The sequence below is a fragment of the Amblyomma mixtum genome, chromosome 1 (genome assembly GCF_055824585.1).
Source record: "Amblyomma mixtum isolate Tamu chromosome 1, ASM5582458v1, whole genome shotgun sequence".
Lineage (NCBI taxonomy): Eukaryota > Metazoa > Arthropoda > Arachnida > Ixodida > Ixodidae > Amblyomma > Amblyomma mixtum.
This window is the reverse complement of record NC_143012.1, coordinates 139,545,149-139,568,563: the sequence shown is the minus strand read 5'-3', so window position 1 is coordinate 139,568,563 and position 23,415 is coordinate 139,545,149. Positions and strand designations below refer to the sequence as shown.

The 23,415-nt window shown below is 47.8% G+C and overlaps 1 protein-coding gene across 1 annotated transcript in view; it reads left to right on the top strand.

The window, feature by feature from the left end:
* The window catches only part of LOC149367734 (uncharacterized), a 55,853-nt gene extending 41,532 nt beyond the window's left edge, over positions 1–14,321 (top strand). The window contains exons 4-5 of the mRNA XM_089557332.1: positions 774–851; positions 12,135–14,321. Coding sequence (XP_089413458.1) covers positions 774–851; positions 12,135–12,212 — 156 coding nt within the window. The 3' untranslated portion in view covers positions 12,213–14,321. The remainder of the gene's footprint in view (positions 1–773; positions 852–12,134) is intronic.
* The last annotated feature ends 9,094 nt before the right edge of the window (positions 14,322–23,415 follow it).

Here is a 23,415-nt window from a genome sequence, read left to right as displayed (position 1 = left end):
AAGAGGTGAAGGACAGAAAACACTGGTAAGGCCCTCTTGATGCAGGTATAGGAATGTGCCCTTATTATAACTGGACTTGTTCCGCCGAGGCGAAATACCACTACTTAAGCGACGCTGCTACTCAATGTAAAGTGAGATTGCAGCCATGCACGTTGCTCCTTTTGTTGCCGGTTTCTACGAGACAAACTGGAGAAGTTTACGTAAGCCAGGAAGCCAGGTATTTAGGTTTTCTGACCTGTCGGAGCGATGAGGCTGACTGGCCTCGGCCATGATAGCTGTCTGATGTCTGAAAGAATCTAACCAATAGCCATATCTTGGCGGGCAAGCATGAAAATTTGCCTGAAAGGGCTCATCAACTTTTGCGCGCCATTGTGGGCTCTCTGCTGCGTATAGAAGTGTCTTATTTGGATCAGGTGTCCAAGACAACACAATGCAGTGACTGAGTGAATTGATGCGCCCTTCACAGAAGGTGTTTCAGAGCCCCTTTAAGCATGGTATGAGCGTATCTTGATATTCCTATTCAGAGAACTTTCTTGCTCTCACTTTGTACGTCCTTGCTAACTTGTCAGGATAGCGGCCTTGCCCAACGCATTCATTTCAGGTATTCTGTTTGTCTTGCTCCGGAATGCGTAAATGTTCAGAGCAAGAACGCCGCGAAGAATGAGTGTGCTCGATCCCGAAGGGACCGTTATACTTAGAGATTCAAATGAACCGCGCATTCAATATCCTTTCTCGAAGCACCGTTGAAAGAAACGGCTTTCTCCACCTTCCAGGTGTGCACCAAGAGCTTCGACGTCCACAGCCGGCGCCACTGGAGCATCCTGGTGCAGTCGCTGGCTGTCTTCGCCCTGGTGAGTGCTGCACACACGCTGTGCGATATGGGCATGCACTGTGGAAGAACGGCAGATTGGGCGGGTTGGTGTTCCATGGTGACAAGGAAACTGAAACAGCGCTAGACAACAGGACCAGAAAGAGGAGGAGACAAACACGGCGCTGAACTCACACGCTGTGCGATATGGGCATGCGCTGTAGAAGAACGGCAGATTGGGCGGGTTGGTGTTCCAAGGTGACAAGGAAACTGAAACAGCGCTAGACAACAGGACCAGAAAGAGGAGGAGACAAACATGGCGCTGAACTTACAACTGAGTATATTTGAAGGAATTGTTATTTCTTCATAGTGACTAGACTACAAGAGAAATCGCCGAAGCATTACACATCACCAGAAAATGGAATGGTTGCGTTAGCAAAATTTCTTTACCTTTGTGAACGAAAGAAATGACATTGCTTAGGAGGGTAGATGTGTAGGCCAGTTGGTGAGACATGAAGGAGCTAGACACCGCAGCGGACACGGGACAGAGAAAGAAGACGACACAGGGCGGTACTTGCAACTAAAATTTTATTTGAAACTTCATGGCTTTATAAAGACAGAGGCACGTGTGATCTTGCAATCGGGTAAAAAAGGATGAATGAAAAGCAACAGATAACAACACCTAACTGACAACAATGCACAGGAAAGATATGCGAGTCACAATGTACAGAAATCAGACTTTAAAACGTTATGCAATGCGATAGCTTGCGAAAGAATTTCACCAAGAAGTCTGGTAGCTCAAAAGTTCTACATGAAGTTGCCTGCTACTTCCGGGAGAATGACCTCGCTCTTGTCCAGGCTGACAAGGAAGGTGGCTTCACCGTACTACCGCAGAGCCTATTTCAAGAAAAAGCCATCAGTGCCGTGAGTAAGAACTTTAAGCCTGTATCTCAAAAACCTTCCAAAGTTAAGAGCAGGGCAGTGGCTCTTTTAGATAAACTCAACCTACAGAAGCTATCAAAACAGGTGCTGGGATGTGATTTGAACGTTCTGAGCATCTTCTTTACGGCAAAGACGCATAAAGATCTGTGCCCATTCAGGGCTATAGTTACAGAAAGAGGAAGCTGGCAGGCCCAAGTCAGCAAGTTCCTTAAAACACATTTGGGACAACTAAAGCCTGAGGATCCTTTCAAGATAGCTGGGTCTGACACCTTGGTTGCAGCATTGAATTCTGGTGTTCCAAGTACCAACTGTGCGTTGTCCGTCGACGTGGAAGAGTTGTTTTACTCGATTCCGCACGATGAACTTTTCAGTGCAGTAAGAGAACTGATTGACCTTACCGGCGTGGTTGGATTCCACAATACCTGTGGTGTGTCTCCTGATTCTTTTATGGAGCTGCTCGCTTTTTATCTTGATTATACTTTTGTTTCCTTTGGCGAGAAATTGTATGTGCAGAAAAAAGGAATTTGTATAGGTTCCAGTGTCGCACCAGTGCTGTGTGAAATATTTCTTGCGCGTCTAGGTCGAGTGCTCGAGCTCAAGCTAACCCAACCTTTCATAGCAAAGATCATCAGATATGTAGACGACTTTTTAATTATTTTGAAACTTTCTTCTCATGACTCTTTGACAGAAGTAGCTGACAAGATATTAAGTGTATTCTCAAACTGTTCACAATTCCTTAAATTCACTCTAAAACTTCCACAAAACGGATCTATTCAGTTCCTGGATTTAAAGTTATCTTTTAACAGAAGTGATCATGTGCTGGGCCTTCCAACCTAGGTCAAAGAAAGCATTGCTGCCTTTTGATTCCTCCCACTCCAAGGTGGTAAAGCGGGGTATTGCCTCCTCCTGTTTTAGATCCGCAGTTTTAAAATCATGCACTCATATGTTGAAGTCCAGTTTTTCCCTTCAAGTAGAGCGGCTGGAAAGGGCAGGGTACCCGAGGTTTCTGTTAACTGCGGTAGCTGAAACAGTGGCCAATAAGCTCCGTAAAAAGAAAAAAGTTGCTTCCCAAGAACCAGCCGGCCAGAAAAAAGTGGAAGTCATTCCCTATCTGCACAGGGTTTCACATAATCTCAAAAAGATTTCAGGCAAATATGGCATCGACATTGTATTTTCGGCACCCTGTAAGCTCTCTAGATTATGCAATCTAGTGGGAAAAGGGGACTCGATTCGAGGAACTTGCGGCAAGAAACATTTGGAAGAAAATAAGCGTGTCGCATGTGCAACAGGGGTAATCTACAAGATCCCCCTCAGTTGTGGGCGTTTTTATATTGGACAAACCGGTAGGTGCTTAAATGATCGCTTGAGAGAACATGCGCGTTCCTTGGGGGAGGCGGGGGGTTCGAAACTGCCTGTTCAATGCCGCAAGTGTCGGGGTTGTTGCCCTCAGTTCAGCCAGATCCAGATTGTTGGAAGAAGGAAGGGGCAGCTTGAGAGAGAGATTGTAGAGGCCATTGCCATCTTACGCTCGCAACCGGATGAATGCGTTAGTTCGCCTTCGGTTTCCATCCTCCAAAAAGAACTGGGTTTCCTTGACAGGTAACAGGTTGGGTGGCTTCCTTTTGACGTTCTTTTTCTTCCTTTGTCTTGTGGTTTTCATGCTTCCACATGCGGTCGACGGTTTTTAACACTTCTGGTATATGTAGATTGTGACTATCATGATGAGCATTGCATAACGTTTTAAAGTCTGATTTCTGTACATTGTGACTCGCATATCTTTCCTGTGCATTGTTGTCAGTTAGGTGTTGTTATCTGTTGCTTTTCATTCATCCTTTTTTACCCGATTGCAAGATCACAGGTGCCTCTGTCTTTATAAAGCCATGAAGTTTCAAATAAAATTTTAGTTGCAAGTACCGCCCTGTGTCGTCTTCTTTCTCTGTCCCGTGTCCGCTGCGGTGTCTAGCTCCTTAATGACATTGCTGCACAGAGGGTAGCTTGGAGGCAGGTAAAACACGTGCGGTTGTTACAGCTTGTTGTAGTTTTTATCTGAACTTTGATGTATGACTATGCGCGCGTGTGCCCATTTTTGTATGTATATTGATTTTTTTCCTTCAAATAAACTCAGTTAATTGTAAGTTCAACGCCGTGTTTGTCTCCTCCTATTTCTGGTCCAGTTGTCTAGCGCTGTTTCAATTTTCTTGGCACCATGTGCAAGCATGCTAGCCATGAGTAAGACGCTCGATATGCTCCGTGCCAGAATGAATTTGCATTTAAGCTCATCTCGCAATAGTAAGTTCAGGATGCCGTCTTTCTTTAAGCCATCAACATGACGAGTGCTGCGAAGCACAGCTTCTAATGACCGGGACTCTACAGCAGGCTTCTTCCGCTGATTAGCAGCAATTTAAAGCACGGCCGAAACTCACTGAAAGCTCAAGCTAACGCTTCGAAAGGGCAGGGAACACCTGTATTGTTCGCTACGCTCTTCTCCTGTCGTCGGCTTCGACGGCTCGGCAGCGCCACTAAAGGCCGATTCACACAACGGTCCGTTCGCCCGCAGCCCGCGCACTATGTGTTCATGCGTCAGCACAATGAGAGGCGCGCTGACCAGGCCGCGGGCCGACAGCGCGCCTCTCAATGTGGTGACGCATGAACACGTAGTGCGCGGGCTGCGGGCGAACGGACCGTTGTGTGAATCGGCCTTAACGAAGCAACGAGCAGATGCGGATTCAGAATCTTTTCTTGGAATGTAAGCACCACGGGGGCGAGAAAGTCCACTCATCTCTGCGTCGTTCTCCGAGTCATTCTTGACACAGAATCTTGTCCTCACGTGCATGTGACTCTGTGACGTCATCAGAACTTGTCTACCGTGGCATTTGGCAGTTAAATTAATGACTAGACGGAAGAGGCTGCTTGGGAAGAGACCTCGCAAGCCCCAGCGGTGGCTGTGTTTGAAAAAGCCGCCTGTGGGGCAGTTGTGCATCGCATAACTACTGCACCAATGCGCCGGTATGGGTCTGACGACTATCAGAGATCAGTAGATGCAGAGAAGCCATTTCCGCATATATGGGCATCAGCTGCAGAAGAATCAGCAGGGAATGATCAGTAATGCATCCAGACGATCCATGGAAGATCGCCGAAGAGCTTTACGTTAACAGCTGTCGAGCGCCCATTCCTGGGTTTCGCGTCGTAATCGTCATCGTCGTAGTAGTAACAGTGAGAGTAGCATGTCGCAGTCGTCGACGTAACCAGTGGGTGCGTTGCCTTCGGAACCACTAGAGGGTGGTTACCCTGGAAGGAGGAGGGTATGGCATGAGTGTAAGAAGGTGCAACAGACGGGCTGTTGCCACGGGAACCACCTAGAGGGCATTTACGTAGGAAGAAGGAGGAGTAGGGAATGGGGAGAGTGTAGGAAAGCATAACCAGAGAGTGGTTACCGTGGATGGAGGAGCGGATGGCGACAGCGTCAGGCGCGAGCGGAGGTACGTGGTTGCCACGAGAACCACACGGAGGGTAGAAGAAGGAGAAGAAGGGATACCATGGAGGAAGGGTCGTATGGTGAGAGCGTAGAGATACCTAACCGGATGGTGGTTAGCGCGGCAACCATTCGGAGGGTGGTTACAGTGGAAAGAGGAGGGAGAGTGTGACCAGAGCGGGAGATGGTAGCACGGTCCATCTGCGGCAGCAGCTGGGAAACGCCCCGTCCGAGGACCGAGTCATCGATGGCGCCGCGCCTGGAGCGGCGGAATGGAGAGAACTAGTCAAAAATGGGTATGTGCGGAAAACTACTCATACAACGCTCAAGAGCTATGAGATATGAAGTCGACCTCATATTCTCTACCTCATAATATCGTAAAAAATTTGCTGGGGTTTAGCTTTGGTTAAACCTGGTAGGCTGCGTAAGCATCCATAGCGTTCCATTCGGGATCATCACCAGTTGTAGACGATTCGGTTTCGATAGAGGCGCGGTGCGCCCGTCTAGCAGCGTCTTGAGCGCGCCGCTTAGCAAGGCGCTGTTCGCGTTCATCACCGTCTCCGAAGCCCGTTGTCGTTCCCTGCTTCGTCAAGCCGACGTAGCATCCCTTTCTTTGTATCAGGCGGCATAATGACGGAGCCGGTTGTTGTTGTTGTGACTGAGAGAAGGATGAAGAGGAAATTGCACGGGCCTGCTACTGGCTCTAGCCAAGCCACCACCGCTGCCACGTGCAGATAGAGGAGAGTTAAAAGATCACAGGAAAGAGAAAAAGGAAAGAAAAGACGCGCGTCGCAGCAACAACTGCGTCCGCCGGAGCGGACGCTGCTCAAAAAGAAGCGGCCGAAGCCGCGCTCGCCGAAGCGAGAACAGATACTCCTCGTGGCCGAAGCCGCGCTCTGCTACACGACGGAGCCGGCAAGCGAGCGAACGCTGTTGTTGTTGTTGTGACTGAGAGAAGGATGAAGAGGAAATTGCACGGGCCTGCTACTGGCTCGAGCCAAGCCACCACCGCTGCCACGTGCAGATAGAGGAGAGTTAAAAGATCAGAGGAAAGAGAAAAAGGAAAGAAAAGACGCGCGTCGCAGCAACAACTGCGTCCGCCGGAGCGGACGCTGCTCAAAAAGAAGCGGCCGAAGCCGCGCTCGCCGAAGCGAGAACAGATACTCCTCGCGGCCGAAGCCGCCTCTCTGTCGAGCGAACGCTGTTGTTGTTGTTGTTGTGACTGAGAGAAGGATGAAAAGGAAATTGCACGGGCCTGCTACTGGCTCGAGCCAAGCCACCACCGCTGCCACGTGCAGATAGAAGAGAGTTAAAAGATAAGAGGAAGGTGGGAGAGGAAAGGAAAGGAAAGGAAAGGAAAGACGCGCGTCGCAGCAACAACTGCGTCCGCCGGAGCGGACGCTGCTCAAGAAACAGATAAGCGGCCGAAGCCGCGCTCGCTGAAGCGAGTACAGATACTCCCCGAGCGAACGCAAAGCGAGCGAACGCATTTTATACCCCTCCGTTCCCCAGCCTCCTCTCCACACTACGCAGCTAGCTAGAGCACGGCGAGGGCAGCGCCTCCACTCGGCAGCGGCGCGGCTACAGCTGTAGTGCGCCGCGCCTCGCGCCGCCCTTCAAGGTCAAACGTGCCTCGGGCCGCCCCGACGCGAAGGGCTGAAACCTGTCGTAATATTGCTTACGCAATAAAAAAGTGGCAGGGTTTTAACGTCGTTCCCTGCTGAAAAAAACTTCTATGATGCAATAACCTCATAGATCATTCATCATAGAATATCATACAATCTGTATGACATATCATACAATCTGTATGATATATCATACTATTTGTATATGTCATATAGATTGTATGATATTCTATGATGAATGATCTATGAGGTTATTGCATCATAGAAGTTTTTTTCAGCAGGGTTAAACCGAGTAGACGTAGACGTGCGAAAGCATGTATTCGTTGTTCAACTGGAGGGTACACTTAAGCTCCACCTTAAGGGTATGACGCGATAGCTGTACTGGGTTAATGCCCATATATGCAGAATTTGTCACGTTCTACTTAACATTCATAGATCGCCCCGAGTCCTCATACCTCTACCAGCGCAGTGACGCAGCGTTCAAGCGATGCGCCACTGCACTGGCAGGTGACTGTTTCTATCGCAGCCGCCGGTAGGGATTGTGCGACTTATGTTGCTGTTCCCGAGCAACCTCTCGAGACCAATCGTTAATTTAACTACCGCCTGCCCACCATTGGCTACAGCTGGCGCGACGCTCCCCCGAACTTACCCGAGCTTCCTCCTATTGGCTACATCTGGCGCGATGCTCCTCCGAGCTAACCTGAACTTACACGAGCTTCCTCCCATTGGTTGCAGCTTGCGCAACGCTCCTCCGAGCTAACCCGAGCTTACCCGAGTAACTAGGCTAAATTCGGGTTAGCTCGGAGCACGGAACAAGACAAGTTTCTTGCTCCGGGTTGCTCCACGATACACAGTGATGAATTTCCTTTCAGTTTTTTTTCTCAAAGCTCTCCGTACTCGTATACCCGCACCTTCGCCCCAAAATACATCTTATTCCGTCCACACTGTCGCTGTCCGTCTAGGTGATGTCTGATTTCCTGCTTATCGTTTCGGAACGAGAAACAGTTTAGTTGGCAGGTGCCTTATGCCTGCCTGATATCCGTCGTAATACGCCGTATGTGCCTGACAATGAACGCCATTTTTAACGCGACAGTGTTAAGGTTCCCGTTCTTTAGAAAATCTGGCGTCGCACGTCAGCGTTGTGAGCGAAAAATCCGCGAAGAAGCAACCTAGGTGGGCAGCCAAGGTCACGTGACCTTGTGTCGTCATCACAACCTGCCAACCGGGTTGTGACCAAACTGCGTACAGTAACAGGTGGCAGTCAACTGCGAGAGGTTGCTCGGTAAGAGCAACATAAGTTGCACAAGCCGCACCGGTGGTAGCACCTGCCATCGCACGGCAGTGGCGCATCACTTGACCGCTGCGCCACTGGTCCAGGAGTGGCACAATGACTCTCACACTCTCAGGGATCTATGAATCTAAAGTAGGAAATGACCAATTCCGCATATATAGGCATTTGCTTTCTAAAGCTACCGCGTCATACCTTTAACTGGGAGCTGCAGTGTCCCCTTCAATTTTTTTACTGTAAGGCGGGCAGCAAACCAATAAGCTACAGCGCTCCTAAATAAGAAAAAAATAAGCCAAGTAGGCTTATATTTTCTGAAAAAAAAAATAATTCTAATCACTGGGGCCCGTGCCATGACGCCGTCTTTTACGAAGAGCCAAACCTCTGAAATATGGACAAATAATGCGAGGCTCTCACCACGGGCCGCGTGGTGCTCAGCGCTCAGAATGGCCGTGGGAATTTCGAATGCTCGCCACATGCCACTAATTTCTACGGCCATCGAAAATAGTTTGTGTGAGCGTAGAAACCATTTCACAGGTCGAAGAGCAGTCGGCAATTTAAATCACCATGTTCGCACAGAATCTCTCAGCACTGTCTGGTCTTCCGAGAGGTTTAAAATGTTTTCATTGATTTACATGGTGTTCCCTGCCGGAGGCCAAGAGATGACGCTTGAAGCTGTTGCCCAGGAAAGCTCAGAATGCTTAGAACTGAAGCGATTGATCGGGTCGCTTGGTTCAGGGGTGTCCTCAAGAACTTGTAGCACATGAGGGTGGTACATCAGTACTTGCGCGCGGTGCAATGGAGATCCATATTGTGGACCAGCGCAAAACGGACAATGGACCAAGGGAAGAGAAGACGACACGGGCGCTGTCTAGCAACTTAAATTTTATTGAAAAACCACGTGAAATACATAAGGTACGAAACAAAAGCAACAGCCAAAAAACCAGAACCACATCGAAGATTACACAGCGAATGTACGACAGTTATCGAGGAAGGCTATCTCGTTTCTCTGCAACGCCACGGATGGTTTCGCAACAGACGTGTCGGTGTTCTTAGCGATGCAGTAAGCTTCAAAGATCTCCCTGCCTACCTGATCGCTGCTGTAGTACTGGTACATATTTCACGTGGTTTTTCAATAAAATTGCAGTTACTAGACAGCGCCCGTGTCGTCTTCTCTTTCCTTGGTCCATTGTCCGTTTTGCGCTGGTCCACAATATGAATTACTTCCAACTTGCCCAGAAAAACGTATTGTTAAAGCCATTGAGATATTTTTTGCGGAGTAAAGAAGGCGCTTTCGCTTCACATCGACAAGGAGACCTTGCTTTGTCAAAAAATCAAAGCCAATGATGGCAGATCCAACATTCGCGACCGAAAACACTTCTCGGAAGACTCTTCGAAGCCCTCTTCGAACGGAGCCGGCAGAAATGCGTGTTCCGTTAACCGCTTGGAGATGGAAAACTGCAGCGGAAGCACGTTCTGATTTTGTGGCTGGGAGGACACTTGGGCTCCGATGTTAATAAGAAATTTCTCTGCGATTTCCCACACCTGCGGCGCACGTGAACTGTGATGTTTACGTGAGGCAACCGAGACAGCCACGCGCGTACTCGCTCGGCGAGCGCGCACCATCCTTCTCCTCCTGCTTTTTCACCCTCTCCGCGGCCCACCGCAGTTCCCTTCTGAGACGGAGAATAAACAGTTTTACAGCACAGACGTCTCGCCCCGGGCTGCTGCTCTTGCATGAGCCATAGAAACTCTATCGTGTATGCACATAACGGGGCAAAATACTAGCCAGTTCAGTTGTAGGCCCAACTGACCAACAGCACATCCGCTGTGCCTTCTCTGTGGTGCGGCACTCTTTCTCTTGGTTAAGCGAACGAAAAGACAGAGTGCAGTTCCGCTACAACGAAGTAAAAAAAAATGTTTTGCAAAATGCGACAAGAGTGGCAGATATACGTACGACAATGTTTGTGCGGCCAAGAGGACAAAAATATCCCTGACACAAGGTTCAGATGAGATGCACGCTTCCCGTTATGCCTACATGATCTCGTCCGGTTTTCAAACACTTACCCCGAATGTTGCTGCCAGGCAAAACAACGAGGCTTCCCCAGCATTTCTTTCTCTTCGCAATAAACTCCTGAGTAATAAGCAGTGTATTATACTCCTCAGCAAAGCTGGTGACTGGGTGTGGTTGTACTGATTCATCTCAAAAGCAGCCAAAAGACGGAGACACTACAACGAACCGAAATTTTATAGAAGTAAAGAGGGAAATGAAGACTCGCACGAAGATACGCACGCACATGACCCAAATCAGTGAAAGGCGGACACCATTGTACTAAGACATCATCTAGAAAAGCAAATTCTTTCCGGTGAACATTTACAGTTTAGCAACACACGCGGCCATTGCCTTTGAGATACAGTATGCCTAAACTGTCTCTGTATTGATTTCTTGACCATTTCTATGCACGACTGAAAACGCATTAAAATCAGGCGTGCAAACTGGTGGGTTATCTACCAATTTACATTCAAGGGATTGGCAGTGCAATGCCAGCTTAGAAGTTGCCTTCCCCACTAACGAGTTAAAGGGCTAACTCGGGGCCTGTCCTGTTTTCTTCTCTCTTCCTGTGTCGCGTCTTTTGGCTGGTTCCAAGACGAAGTGTATTATACAGTCAGATAAAGTTCCGTTTGGAACCCCATGAGTATATATTTAGGGGGAAAAACCAAATGGTCTATTTATTTTACCGGCATTTTCCAAGACTACTGCGCGTACTGCTTTTTAAGCTGAAGAGAAATGAGTTACAGCGTTTTACACTCAAGTACAGATGATACGAGGGACCATCAATCACGCGATAAGGAAAATGACGGAAAAAGCTCTGAGTACGGTCACGGAATAGTACATGTCTTCTGTTATAAAATGTTTACCCGTTGAATGTTCAAAACTGGCGCGTTTATCAGGTTATGGCATTCCACCGATCAGAGATGCCGACTTCTCTCTTATATTGTTGTTTTTATTGTTTGCCTTTGAAAGAATGGCACATACCCACCCTGGGGTATCGGGCAAGAATCGGGAGGTAAAGGTTGCTATTCATCTGTACATACTAAAGGCAAAAGAAAAGCACACGGGAGAGCAACACCGGGGGAGTTTACCACAAGGAGGACAGGGAGTGAAGAAAGGTAGGAGTTTGGATCGAAGAGAGAGAGAGAGAGAGAAGTGAGGGGAAAAAATAAAAAAGAAGTGAGTAATTAAAAATGTAATAAAGCATAGAATTGAAGATACTGTAAGCTTTAGCAAGGCAGTCGATGAGTTTCCAGCAGGAAATTTTGAACAGCGTCACAAACAGACCTGTGGCTGAACCCAAGCGTGGTGGCGCCAAGTGATAGCAAGAGTGGGCTGCTCAAACTAGGTCCAAGATGCTGTAAGGGCAACTCCAGCAGTCTTCTTCTCAAAGAGGTGAAACGACGACAGTGAAGCCAAAAATGATCGATAGATTCAGGCTCACGGCAAAATACACAGAGGGGAGATAACGCCAAACCAGACCTGTGCAGATAGAAATTTAGAGGGGGGATACGGCAGTGCAACCTTGTCAGAGATACTTCTAGCTGCCGAGATTGACAAATTTTTCTATACAAATGTTCTTATATAGATACACCTCTAAAAGTAACCCTACAAGCGAACAATGCTCTTTTAAACTTCCTTTTATTGAGTGCAATGTCCCTACTTTCGCAGCTGTGATCTCCAGCAACGCGAGAAACTGGGCTAGCTTGCACTATATGTTATTGTGAATTGAATGCACTCAGTGTTGATGGGATGGACCAGGACGTGCGGAACGAGACAACAGCGTCCCTTTGTAGTCGCGCGATGTCCCATTGTTAACAATGGGACGTAGTCTCTTTCCGTACGACGTCACCCATTCAGTCAACACTGAGCCCATTCAATTCAGAAAACTACGATTGTCTTAGCACACGTCTTGTTAAGCCATGCCTAATCCCTACCTCCCGTTTCAGCTGGTGACTCTGTGCCTGGCGATGTTGGTGTGCTGTAAGGCCCGGGCGCGACGAGGTTACCTGGCCGTTCCCCTCTGAGTGATGGAAATCGCCGAGCCTGTCGGGTGGACACGCGCGACCACAGCCAGGTCCTGCCTGTTGTCGAAACCGCATACAACGCCGCACCTACTCTGCTGTGTACCCGCGCGGTTCTGTGCGCACTGCCCACTGCAAAGTGCAAGGCTTCACTGGCAACTGGAAGACCCGCGTGCAGCAGCTTGCCTTTGGTGGCAGACTCTTTTAGTGAATATCGGGATTTTTAAAACAAAAATATTCAGTACCATTTAGGCAACTGCAGCGGTTAAGACAGGGAGTATTTCACAGCATACGTAACTGTGAAGCCTTCGGACGTACACCTAAGGCGAGCCCTTGACCACCAGCCTCAAGCTGCTACGAACTTTTGGTGTACTGATCGACGTAAAAGCTCAGTTACTGGTAATAATAAAGTTTATTCACTATACACTCGATAGTGGGGATTTGTTTCGTCTATATTACGGGTGAATGCCAACTACACCGGCATTCATTAATCTAAGTTAGGGCAAAATGACCTACAACTGCATTCGGCGTGCAAATGAAAGTAAATTTTTAGCACTTTTTCAAAGAGAAAAATCGACAATAGGTAGAGTGCTACTCCCCTCAAACGCCGCAAACGCCGGGTCTGCCTGCATCCCGCCGCGCACCGTCGCCGCCAGCTCCTCGTTGGACATCGATGGTGCCTGCTCGCAGGGCACTGCAGGGACGGCGGTGGTCTGCCTGGCCTCGGGATGCAGGCGCCCGGTGTAGTGCGAGTCGTGTACGACGAGCGGACCGCACGCCTCACAGGTGACAGCGTCCTGAGAAAGGGGCATGTGGACGCTGCCCGATTCCGCCTCCCGCTCGGTGACAGTGTAGCCCCGAAACGGGAAAGGCACCCGGTGCTGGCCCCGCTCCACTCTTCGCTGGGTGGTCCATGCGTTGGCCGACGCGTATGATAGCGGCGGTGACGCGCCGTCTTGACAGGCCCAGGTGGCAACGCACCGTTTCCTCGAGCCGCCGTCTGCTGCTGGGGCCCTAACTTCGCTCCAGGCGCCCCAGGCATCCGTCTTCCTTGGTGGCCACCCCGGCGGCGACGACGGTTGCCAACATGGCCGGAGCAGGTGGGTTGTCGGCAGCGGTGGTGTCGGCGACTTAACGGCGATTTCGCTGCTGGTACGCTGGCGTAGTCCGTCGACCTCGTACACATCTCTAACGAACTGTCCTCAGACACTCAGCCCTCAGAACAGAGGGGCCACTCGCGAAGCGGGGCGGTTTCTGCAGGGCCAGAGCATATTTCCGCGCAAGCAGAACCCCAGAGGAGGGAGGGACCGGCGATTCCACGTCTTGCGCGGTAGGTGACAGCTATACACCCCCCCCTCCTCTCCTACACACACACACACGCTGGAAAATTTCAGCGCACACAAGACAGGGACAAGGAAGAGAACACCACAAGCGCTTACTCGCAACCAGATGCGGAAGGTGTGCAATGTGAACCATATAAACCGGTACATCAAATGCGAAAAAGGTGTAGTGTACCAGATTCCGCTGTCTTGTGGGCGCATGTACAGTCTTTGTCAAAAGTAACCAGGCTGCATGGTTTTGCTTCTCCGTCGTATATTTCAACTATTATGCCAGCCCTCAAGCTCTAAATCTCTGTGTGGTAAGGAGAACCCGTCTCCTCACCTTCAAAGAACTTTTTGACCTCAGGGAAAGCCGTAAAGGCTCTACTATACAAATGAGAAGCAAACTATGCAGCCTGGTTACTTTTGACAAAGACGGTATGTCGGTCAAACTGGCCGTTGCACGAATGTTCGCTTACAAGAGCACAACTTGCCGTTGGGTAAACCGCCTTCTTCGAATCTTGCCAGGCACTGTATGGAATGCAGGGGCTGTAAGATAAAACAACTGTTTTGTTTAGGCATCCTAATCAATTGACTAGAGAGGTATCAGAAGCATATCATATCTATAAAAACCAGCCTACATGTGTTAGTGACCCACCTGTTGTCCTGCATGAACGAGAATTTGAATATCTGGACGCGCCAGCGTGATTGCAGAAGTTGTGATGTTTTTTGTTTTTCTTGTTTGCATGCCTATATTTTCTGCGTTTGTGAATAAACGCTTAGTTGCGAGTAAGCGCTTGTGGTGTTCTTTTCCTTGTCCCTGTCCTGTGTGCGCTGAAATTTTCCAAAATCCTGTACCAACTCGCTCGAATGTCAATTCTACTACACACACAAGCACTGCAGCATACATGGTCAGCAATGAGTCCGGGTGAGGAAAAGGCCGCACAGATGCAGCACGTCCAGGCTCCCCGGAATGCTGAACCTCCTCCCTGCACCATCCATGCTATACATACAGTAAAAATAACGACTAAACGGAGCGAGGTGAAAGAAAAGGTCAGCATTCGGACCTGCATTGGAGGCTGCAAGTCTGACCCCTGGGGGTCTGCCGTTCCGCGAAACAGCAGGCCGCCGGTTCCTTCCTCTTATGGCTCAAACGGCACTCTCGGCGGCGTTCGTCTTCCTCTCCCCTGGCGCGCCGCACATCTACGCTTGCATTTTACACAGACGCATACACAGATGAAAAACTAAACACATTCAACAACCGAAGAGAGAAATGTTCCGCATGCACTTTTTACATTTATAAAAATGCGCACTTGCACCTGTCTGAGAAAATTCTTGGTGGACACCTGGTGCGCATTAGCTGAATCAGTGCAATACAGTGCTTGTGTTTGTATTGTAGTTGTCTGCACTGTGAACGTGCTGATTCTCTTGGACTGAAAGCGCACGATCGAGCGCACCGGACCCATTTCGGCTCGGTGCTCGAACCACGCAGTGGGAATCTCTTCGCACGCCGCCGGGACATGTAAGGAAGCCCAATCTTGGGCTGTGTACTCACCCCGTGCGCGGAGGCATTTAAGAAAGCACCCACATTTCTGGCGCCCTACATGAGGCTCAAATGCCAAGATACATACATCACTACAAGGATGCTTCCGTACATGACACTTGACAGTTGTAAAAATACAGGCCACAATGAGGCAGTACATTTACAACATTACAAACAGGGAGCACACAAGTTCAGGGCCTGCGAACCTATATTTGTACATTCGGCCTACACAGTGGGTTCGGAACAGGACTGTCTCCCTCAAGCTTTAAGTCGCATTCTTCATTCTCTTCTGCTCGTGACTCTGCCCTTTCCTCCTGTAGCGAACAGTGCTCTTCGTCCGCCTGCTACTCAGGCCCTGGCCCAGCTCCCTACTCGTACTCCTCTCTGTTTCTGTTCAGACTATGAGGCCTTCCTCTCTTCCTGCGGCTAGCGCGTCTTTTGCGAACGAATTGTGCGCCAGTTCGCTCATGACGGCTACACTTCTCCTGTCTTCTTTCTTCTCGACCTGCGCTCTACTCTTTGCGCTTTCGTCTCCAGACTGAGTCCTTAATGAACGCTGGGCTCGTTCGTCTCAGCTTCTTTCTCACTGTGCTGGGATGTTCGTGCAGCAGCTCGCTTGCAACTGACTCAGTTGTCTTCATCTTGGTTCTCTTTGATTTCATTCTCTTGCTGACCTTTCTCCGAGGCCCGTCCTGTTCGATTCCATTTGCACTGACGGCGCACGACTCGCTTCTATTTCTTTTTACTCGCTTCCAAGCTCTACTTCGGGGCGAACCCAATTCGTTTAGCGAATTGGGACGTTTATATGTAAACTATGACGTGGGACTCTTTGCGACGTTTATATGTAAAAGGATCTAATATATTCTTGGATATTACTATGTAATAATGCATTTACCTAAGAGGTAACAGCGTTATCATTTTGCGTTGCTGTCGATTCCTGCACTTTTTTGTCCATGTTGGTGAAGTTCTCGATTTGGTTGCTGAATCTCATTTAATTACTGCATATGCCACTAGTGCTATTGACAATGCTTGTTTTTCGATCGTTGTTGCGTTGATGAATTTGCTCCTTTCCTGTAATCAACTCCTCTTAATGTGATGCCCTTTCAACGCTTAGATGAGCCTTCAATATCGCATATCTAACATTGCAGGCCAGGGTGTTAGTTTGCGATTGCATTAATTTATCCTATACACCGCAGCGGTGGCCTAATGGTTGAGCATCCGCCTTGCATGCGGGAAGTGCGAGGTTCGATCCCCTGTTGCGCCGGGTGCTCACCGGTGATACGGTGGGTACAAGTTTCCCCTGGCCTACTGTTCGGCTTATTCAGGGTGAAATACTTGTGGAAAGGGTATTTGACCGCACCTTGAGCAAACGAAACCCTGCTAAAAAAAATTGTATGATGCAATAAACTCGTACAGTTTGTCATACAAATATCATAAAATTATCATTCAAATCGCAGAAAATTATCATACAAATGTCCTACGTTTCATACAAAATCATACAGTAATCATAGAGATGTCACAGAATATCATGAAATTGTATGATATATCATACAAATTTTATGACCGCCGCCGCGGTGGCTCAGTGGTTATGGTGCTCGGCTGCTGACCCGAAAGATGCAGGTTCGATCCCGGCCGCGGCGGCTAGAATTTCTTTGGAGGAGAAATTCTAGAGGCCCGTGTACTGTGCGATTTCAGTGCACGTTGAAGAACCGCAGGTGGTCGAAATTTCCGGAGCCCTCCACTACGGCGTCTCTCATAGCCTTAGTCGCTTTGGGACGTTAAACCTCATAAACCATAAACCTACTAAACCAACAAATTGTATGATATTCTATGATGAAGCCTCTATGACGTTATTGCATTATAGAACTTTTCAGCACGGAAATACCTTGTGCCATGGCGGTCTTCGGCCGCAGATGCCCTTGCGTCATAAATATTCATCATCATCAATATCATCACCATCAATTTAGCCTACACGCAGTACAAGTGTCGCTTATTTTTTTTTTGTTCTAAGGAGAGGTGAGGGACAGAAAGCATTTTTCAAGGGAATGGCGCAAATGGAATAAAAACTTCCTGTGATTACGGGCAATAAATTTCATTTTTAATAAATTCGTGCTTCCTCTGTCATTTCTCTTCGCTGTGCATACCTCTCTTCCCGCTGATTTCTCTTGCAGTCAATTCATGAAATAACTCTACCCACGCGATGTTCAGAAAACACAGCCGTAAAACTTCTTTTAGAATGGTATATGGGGGAGTGCTGAGGAAGAAGCAGCATTTTACGCTAGACATCAAAAGTCGGACCCTAAACAAAGCGCTTCTGATTAGACGACGACGGAGGTGGTTTGCTTGTATTCTGTGTTCACTATCCCGTTTCATGCGAGTAGCCATGCTTCAGGCACTCAGTCAATGGACTGCTCATACCAACCAGCTTTCTGCATGCAATGCAGGCCAACTGCGCAGCGCCGCAGCAAACATGACATTCACTGCGATCCATTTCAAGGTTACAGTGCCCCAATACACGGAAGCAATGTCTGATCTGTTTACATTGTAAGAACTATGCCCTGGAGTCTGCGCTACAAAAACACGAGCCATTGAGCTAAGCAAGAAACAGCGCTGGTGAGCAAGTCGACGGCGTTGTGACCCTTGTTTCACGATATTAGCACGCTAATTTCTCATCACACAAGCGCTCTCTTCTAGATAATGCCTAGCTTCGAAGCAGAAGCTGCCGTAATTCAATCATTATTTTCCTGCAGCCATGCAGAATGCAACGGAAGCTCGCAGAAACCACATGTGTGTAGCAGACGACGCGCTCGGCAAGGAGCAAGTCTTTCCCTCCTCCATGGAGCAAGACTAGGGTACTCCGATGCAGCGCACCGCCGTTCACGGCGCTGGCATCGAGGCACCGAGGCACCGAGATGTCGAGGCGCAGTTATCTGAAGAGGAAATAGGCCAAAGATAGGAATCCTATCGAGAAAAGAAACAGCAACTTCAGGTCCTAGTCCAGGCTAAAATAAAGCAGTCCTCTCATCACTGGCTGGCTGAAGTTCGTGATGCAAATAAAGGGGGGCCAAGAAAATTCAGGAAGCATATAAGCTGGCTGGGTAAAACGAATCAAAGAAAGCAGGAACAGATTCAAGATGCTGAGGGAAAATATAATAAGGGAGTAATTACTCATTGACATCCACCCGAGCGCAGCCATACGGCTACAAAGGAAAGCTAACAGCTTTCTCAGAAACTCAGTTAAAGAAAAATTCGTCCTGGTCCGGGGTTCGAACCCGGGACCACAGCTTCCCCGGAGCAGTCGCTCTACCAATTGAGCTAACCGGGCCGGCAAGAGGCAAAATATTTAGAGAGAGACGATGCTGGGAACTACGTTACGTCAGTTATAGCTCCGTCATTTAGGAGCGACGATAGGGTAATCTCCCCAAGTGAGGCAGCAACACAGAACAGACAGTAAAGAACAGCTTATAACTGACTAATCTTAACTGGAAAAAGGCAGAAGCAAATACCTAAATCCACATCCACAGGGATAGACTAAATTTCAGTTAAGCTGATTAATGAACTTGGCCCAAGAAGCAAGGACACGCTGGTAAAAGCGTTGAAGACAGTCATAACAAATAAGCGAATTCCTCGCAGCTGAAGAGAGTAAAATGAATTGGATTTATAAAGGGAAAGGAGATAAAATGAACATAAAATACTTCCGACCGATTACGAAGAGATCTGTTACCGTGATCAATGTAATGCAGGCGGTGAAATTAAAAATGCCGTCATGAGTAGAAAGTAATAGGATACTCGTAGAAGTTCAGAAGTTCAGAGAAGTTCAGATGATAGCCTGTTCGGGCTTACCCAATGCATAGAAATAGCTAAGGCGGAAAACAGACCTCTGTACTTAGCCGCCCTTGACATAAGCGGTGCATACGACAACGTGAACTGGGAACATAATGTCACGACCAGAGGAGCCGTGGAGGTAGGCGTCGGGAAGAACCCAAGACTGGGAGCCTTCTTTCAATTATAGAGCCAGGTCCCGGGACACAGGACAGAGCCAGCGCGCCTTGCAAGTGTTGCAAGCTTCGTACGCGACCAGCACTACGCCTCGCGATATGACAGGCGTCGTGTCAACGCAATCTGAAGAATTGACATTTGTTAGACTTAAAGAACCAAGGAAACACTTAGAAAGGATCTGCACTATATCGCGAGGCGTTTGTGGACCTTGAACGGGCACTAGCCTTCATATCAACATACGAACTGAGCGATGTTCGTGCATGCCAATTATCCCCGCTGCATGTCTCTTGACACATTGTGCTTGCGTAGTCGAGTCTGCTTCTAAAGCACGGTCTACAATAAGGACACCGCGCACACCGCGAACGAATTTGAGGTATATGGTGACTTTGAATTAAAGTTACTAGCGAGATGAAAAGAGAAGCCAAAACGGAGTGCGTCTCTTGCGACATAATTTGAGCGCCCTGTAACCACTCATCATCATCAGCATCATCATCATCATCATTTATTATCCCTTAAGGGCCCTGGTTTGGGCATTACATAAGGGGGAGGGGGGGGACAAGAAAGTATGGCCATGGTCATATTTATACAGACAAAAAAAAAACACAATGAGGCATGGTGATGTACGTGCATTTCTATGATCCGTGCATTTTGAAATATAGGGAAAACAAACGGACGAAAATTACACAGGCAGTTATGGTCCGCATACTTTTAACAAACAACAAAACAGTATATTCACACACAAAAAGGAAAAGCAATCGGGTACTGAACAAAAAAATGCAGTGTACTACAGAAAAGTAAAGCAAAAGAAAAATGAAATCCTATTGCTGCTCATCAGTTTATTTAGAAAAATGAGCGGATGTTAACTGCCTGAATTTTGAGTTGTCACGCTCATGGACAATAGTTTCGGGAAGTGAATTCCATTAATCAATAGCCAAGGGTAAGAATGATTTATTGAATGCGTTTGTGGAACCAGTAATACGCTGCACGCTCAGGGAATTGAAGAGCCGACGGGACGTTCGTACAGGTGGTACCAGAAGGGAGGTTCGCAGGTCAGGGCGGTTGTAATATAGATTATGAAATAAACTCAGCCGTAATGTCTTCCTTCGATGAGTTAACGAGTCGAGATCAATGGATGATTTGATGGCACTAACGCTGATCCGTGTATCATATTTTGAGCAGATGAAGCGAGCTGCACGATTCTGGATGCTTTCTAGTAAGTCAATTAAGTATTGTTGATGAGGGCTCCATATTGCGCAGGCATATTCAAGTTTAGGTCTAATGTATACTTCATATGCGAGCTTACGAATGTTACTGGGGGATAAAGAGAGAGAACGCCTGATGAAGCCAAGTGTTTTAGATGTGTCCGCCACAAGTTTCGTGATATGCTCAGACCAGTTCAGTTTGTCTGTGATAATAACTCCCAGATATCGGTATGATTCTACACGTGAAATGATCATGGAGTTCAGTGAGTATGAATAATCAAGGTTGGAGCGTTTTCGGGAGACTTGCATGCTCTTACACTTGGACACATTCAGTTTCATCAGCCAGGTGGCGCACCAGGTTTCTATTGTGTTGAGGTCTTTCTGCAGGAGCAACTGGTCAGATGTATTAGTGATGCGACGATAAAGTACACAATCGTCAGCGAAAAGGCGGATTGTGGATGAAATGCCTGTAGGGAGGTCGTTTATAAAGACTAAAAATAAAAGTGGACCGAGGACAGGGCCTTGGGGCACGCCTGAAATGACATTGGAGTTTTTGGAGCGATGGTCGCCAATAACAGTGAACTGAGTGCGGTCTGAAAGGAAGGAGGAAATCCATGATAGTACCAAGGGGTCAAGAGAGAGGGATGAGAGTTTAAACATCAGACGTTGATGTGGGACACGGTCAAAGGCCTTAGAGAAATCCAGATAGATAATATCAGTTTGAAATGAAGAATCCAAATTGAGGTTAAGGTCCGTAGTAAATTCGTAAAGCTGGGTATCACACGAGAAACCAGAACGGAATCCATGCTGGTTGGCAAAGAAGAAGGAATTTTTGTCTAGATGAAGAGCAACCTGTGAGTATATGATATGTTCTAGCATTTTGCAAGCAATACATGTTAATGAAATAGGGCGATAGTTTGATGGATCAGAGCGATCACCTGACTTGAAAACCGGAACAACCCTACTTAACTTCCAGTCATTTGGAATCGAACTACTTGAAATTGATTGGCTAAAGATTATTTGTAATATATGACATGAAATTTTTCTAGTGCCTTTTAGTATTTTGGTAGGTATCTCGTCAGGTCCAGGGGCGCTAGACGACTTCAAACTGTCGATAAGTTTACGTATGCCTTCGGCAGAAATGGAGATTGGGGGCATCTGGCTGAAATGAGAGCTGTTATGGTTGGGTACATGGAGGACGGGTTCATGAGTGAAAACGGAAGAGAAGTAATTGTTCATAACATCTGCACAGCTAGAAGTACAGAAAGGTGGGCAAGTTGGTTATTACTATCCATGGTAAAACAGCGCGGAAAAAACACGAGGACGGAACAAACACGACAACACGAGCGCTGTTTATCGAGACTAACATGGCGGGACTGTTATAGTTGACACACCATGGATAGTAATAACCAACTTGCCCACCTTTCTGTACTTCTAAATGTCATTTCTAGTTCCCTGGGCTCCGTCTTTTCTTCGTGTTTCAACTATAACAGTCCCGCCATGTTAGTCTCGATATCAGCGCTCGTGTTGTCGTGTTTGTTCCGTCCTCGTGTTTTTTCCGCGCTGTTTTACCATGGATCTGCACAGCGATCTGCAGAGACGTGCGAGCCATCTTGCTCACGCAAGATAATACCCTGCGGCGAGTTATGGTTTGGCAACAGAATCTTCCAGATTTTCTGGAGGTTATTTTTAATTATGTCTTGCAAATCATTATTAAAAAATTTCTTTTTGGAGCGTCTCAAAAGATTCGTATAATTACGGAGACATTCGAAGTATTTATCCCATTTTGAAACGGTGGCTGAATTTTTGGCTGCTCGGAAAAGACGCTTTTTCTTTTTTAATAATCTTCGAAGAGAATTGGAAAACCAATGCTTATCAGCATCTCCACGTATGCACACAAAAGGCACATATGACTCCATCAGCGACAGCATTTTTTGCTTGTAAAGCAACCAGTTACTATTAACTGTTCGAGAGGGAGCAGAGTTACGAAAATGACGAAGAAACTTTTCTTGAACCTGGTTAATTTGAGCATAGTCAGCTTTGTTATAGTCGCGAATATATTTTATTGATGGCTTGCGGGAAGGAATGGCAAATGACAAATTAAAAAATTACCGACGATTACGTTACTTGCTAATGCGAAATTTGAGCGCAGCAAATAAGCTGTTTCACCTTTTCGATAGTGAGTCAACCCCAGCTGCGGAGTTGGTTTCAGGGACAACGCCGCCGATGCCGACACAAACAATATGATACCCTCGCTTCCGCAGCGCTAAGAACCAGGTCTAGCCGTGGGAAGGTGGTCACGTATTCGTCGACGTGCCGGGGCCTACGTGAAATAACCGGCGCGTCGGCAACTGAAGAGCACCCTATCCGCCACACAAGAACAGGGGGGGGGGGACCCTTTCCTCCTCTTTCTGCATGGCGGCGACGGTGTTCTATGCAGTCACGTTATCTTGACTCTCTAGCGGCGTCAGCGGCATCCAGCGGTATCAGTCGGTCGCTGCTAGCGCTGGGGGGATGAAAGGGGGGCAGAGCTGGTTACGAGGCCGACGACGACGCGAAACCCAGGAACGGACGCCAAAGAGCTGCGCTCTAAAAATAGCAGGTTATGATCGCTAAGGCCACTGGTACACGAGGGAGACTTAAACAACTCAGGCTTCGAGACGAATACAAGATCGAGGACGTTGCTACCACCCGTTGGAGTATTAACACACTGAACCATGTTAAACATTAGAATTAATTCAAGAAATTTTTTTGACTGACGAGAAGGTGCTGATAGCTGATCCCATTCGCTGTCGGGATAGTTAAAATCGCCACAAAGGACTAAGTGTGCACGGGGAAAGCGGGACCGCAAGTCTAGAAAGACCGAATACAATTCATCAACAAAAGAGCAGTCAGAATCTGGCGGCCGGTAACAGGCGATAAGTATGGTCGCGGTAAAAGTAAGGGACAGGTTAACACAAACTAATTCAAGGCTACAGCCGACTGGCAAGAAGTGTGAGCGTATGCTAGATTTTATCAGAACCAGAACACCCCCTCCTCTTCGGCCAGCTCTGTCAAACCTGTAGATAGTGAAAGATTTACTGTCCTCGAGTAGTTCATTGTCTCGAATGTCATCGGTAAGCCATGACTCAGTAAGGATAGCA